This window comes from Sesamum indicum, linkage group LG12 (genome assembly GCF_026168435.1).
Source record: "Sesamum indicum cultivar Baizhima isolate 11 linkage group LG12, ASM2616843v1, whole genome shotgun sequence".
Classification (NCBI taxonomy): Eukaryota; Viridiplantae; Streptophyta; class Magnoliopsida; order Lamiales; family Pedaliaceae; genus Sesamum; species Sesamum indicum.
Window position 1 is genome coordinate 9570788 of NC_142668.1, and position 2132 is coordinate 9572919.

The following is a 2132-nucleotide window of genomic DNA, read 5'->3' on the forward strand; positions in this document are numbered from 1 at the left end:
ATGGTAGCTAGTTGACCCTTTTTTGTTTATTTGATATCAATTCTTAACCTCAACTAGAGCCGAATTAGCATTAATCTAGAACTGGGCTTCACTAATCTAAATCAATTGTAATAAATAATATTTGAGCACTCCAAATTAATTAATATTAATGCATCCTCAGCCTGCATGTGATTTTGCCGTAAACTAGATCTTAAGATATTATTAAAACTCTTTTTAAATGTCAAACAACACACACACACACACACACACACAACAAATACAATCAAACTGAAAAGAAATAGCGCAAAATGTAGAAGTTGAATGAATTCGTAAACTCAACCACAAATCTCAACAAACGAAGAATAATTAAACAATATTTTGAACAACAAAGAAGGAAAAAAGAGAGTCAAGAAGCAATAATTCAGCATATTTGCAGCTTTCCTCCTGATCAGGACAATAGTGCCATGCACAACCAAATGCCAGACACCAATCCCAGCCCCACACTCATCCTCCCTGAACCATTTCCAGGATTCCCTGTTGACGGCGCTTTCGCACCGCCATCGGCAGCAGGACTGCTTGACCCATCGGCAGCTGGCGGCGAAGCTGCTGGAGCCTTGGCTTTATAGAATTCTTCAGGCAACAAGACCTTATCAACCTGGTAAACCGCCAATGGGAAATCCTTCCTCAGGGCATTATATAGAGGGACCTCAACAATCCCTGTGGAGACATTGACTTGATTGGCCTGTCCGGTGAAGTTAAGCCCGAAAACTCCGCCGTCCTGCCCGCTGGCCAGGGTCCTGACAGGGTTGCTGACGGTCAGGAGGCTGTCCAGAGAGTAAAATTTGGGGCATATGTGGTACAGGACGAGCTGCACGTGCTGCTGATTGGTGAGGTTGTTTAGGGTTCCGGTGGGGAGGTTGTTGAAGGCATTGTCCGTGGGGGCGAAGAGGGTCATGCCGTCGTGCGAGTTGTTTACTTGGTTGTTGATCTGGTTGCCGGCCTGCGTCTCGTTAAGAAGGCGGATGAAGAAGTTGTATTGCCCGGCCTTCTCGAGGATGGCGGTGACGTTGATCGGGCCAGAGGGAGCGGGGGCCGGGGCGGACTGAGCTTGGGCGGCGGGGAGGAGGAGGAGGGAGGAGACAAGGGTGGTGAGAGAGAGGAGGATGAGAGAGGAACATGGTGGAGCCGCCATTGTATGTGGTGGTGGTGGTGGTGGTGCGTGAGTGTGGGTATGTGTTGATGAGCACTTGTGGGTGGGATGCAGAGATGGTTCTTATGGGGATAAGATGTGGAGGTTGGACTTCGTTGGAATGAGCTGGCTTGCGATTTGCATCAAGACAAATCATATGGAAAAAGGGTCCTATTAATGTTTTAATAAATTATTAGGAGCTAAATAAAATTTATGCATTTTTATTTTAATTAACATAAAATTATGATTTTAATCCTATAAATGTGGAGTGCCAATTTAGTTCTTACAATGATTAATTTTTTAGCAATTTTGTCCTGTAATTTTAAAAAATTCACACATTAAGAATACAAACTGTCGAAATCTGCTAAAATTATCAGAAAAGTAGACGTCACTGGCTCAATTGGGTACTTTTTCCAACCATTTTAGCAAATTTCAACCACTTTTTATTCTTAATTAACAAAATTTTTAAAATTATAAGATAAAATTATTAAAATGAATTTGCAAAATTAAAATTACCAACCCATATTTACAATATACTAATATTATAATTTTCATCATATGCAAAAATAAAAATCATCTATTTTATTAACAAAAGTCTTAAACAATGGTTGAAAGAAAAAAACAAGGGTTATTGCACAATAGAATATATACCTATATTTTTGGCATGACAATATTGATTTGTGGGACAAGTTTAATTTAATTAATGGGTGAAGTAAATTTTATGACGTGGTGGACGTATTATTTCATGGAGAAGCACTAAGGAAAAATCATTTGGCGGTGGAATATATATAGTATTGTTAATGACAAATATTTGACCATAGTATAAAAGAAATAGATAATATCTATTTTGAGTAAATTACAACCACCTCCCCGTAAAATTTGATATAATTACGAATATTTTTTTGTTATTTAAAAAATTATAAATCCCCCCGTAATGTTTGATAAAAATATGTAATCCCTGAAT

At 38.9% G+C, this 2132-nt stretch overlaps 1 protein-coding gene across 1 annotated transcript; it reads right to left on the reverse strand.

The window, feature by feature from the left end:
* Positions 1 to 290: 290 nt before the first annotated feature.
* On the reverse strand, positions 291 to 1263 carry FLA13 (FASCICLIN-like arabinogalactan protein 13 precursor). The gene has a single exon (XM_011101932.3). The coding sequence runs from the start codon at positions 1169 to 1171 to the stop codon at positions 428 to 430; it is 744 nt and encodes a 247-aa protein (XP_011100234.1). The 5' UTR covers positions 1172 to 1263; the 3' UTR covers positions 291 to 427.
* Positions 1264 to 2132: the final 869 nt, after the last annotated feature.

Bases quoted from the DNA above. Each gene is read 5' to 3' on its own strand.
- FLA13 (XM_011101932.3), bottom strand. From the start codon at position 1,171: ATGGCGGCTCCACCATGTTCCTCTCTCATCCTCCTCTCTCTCACCACC.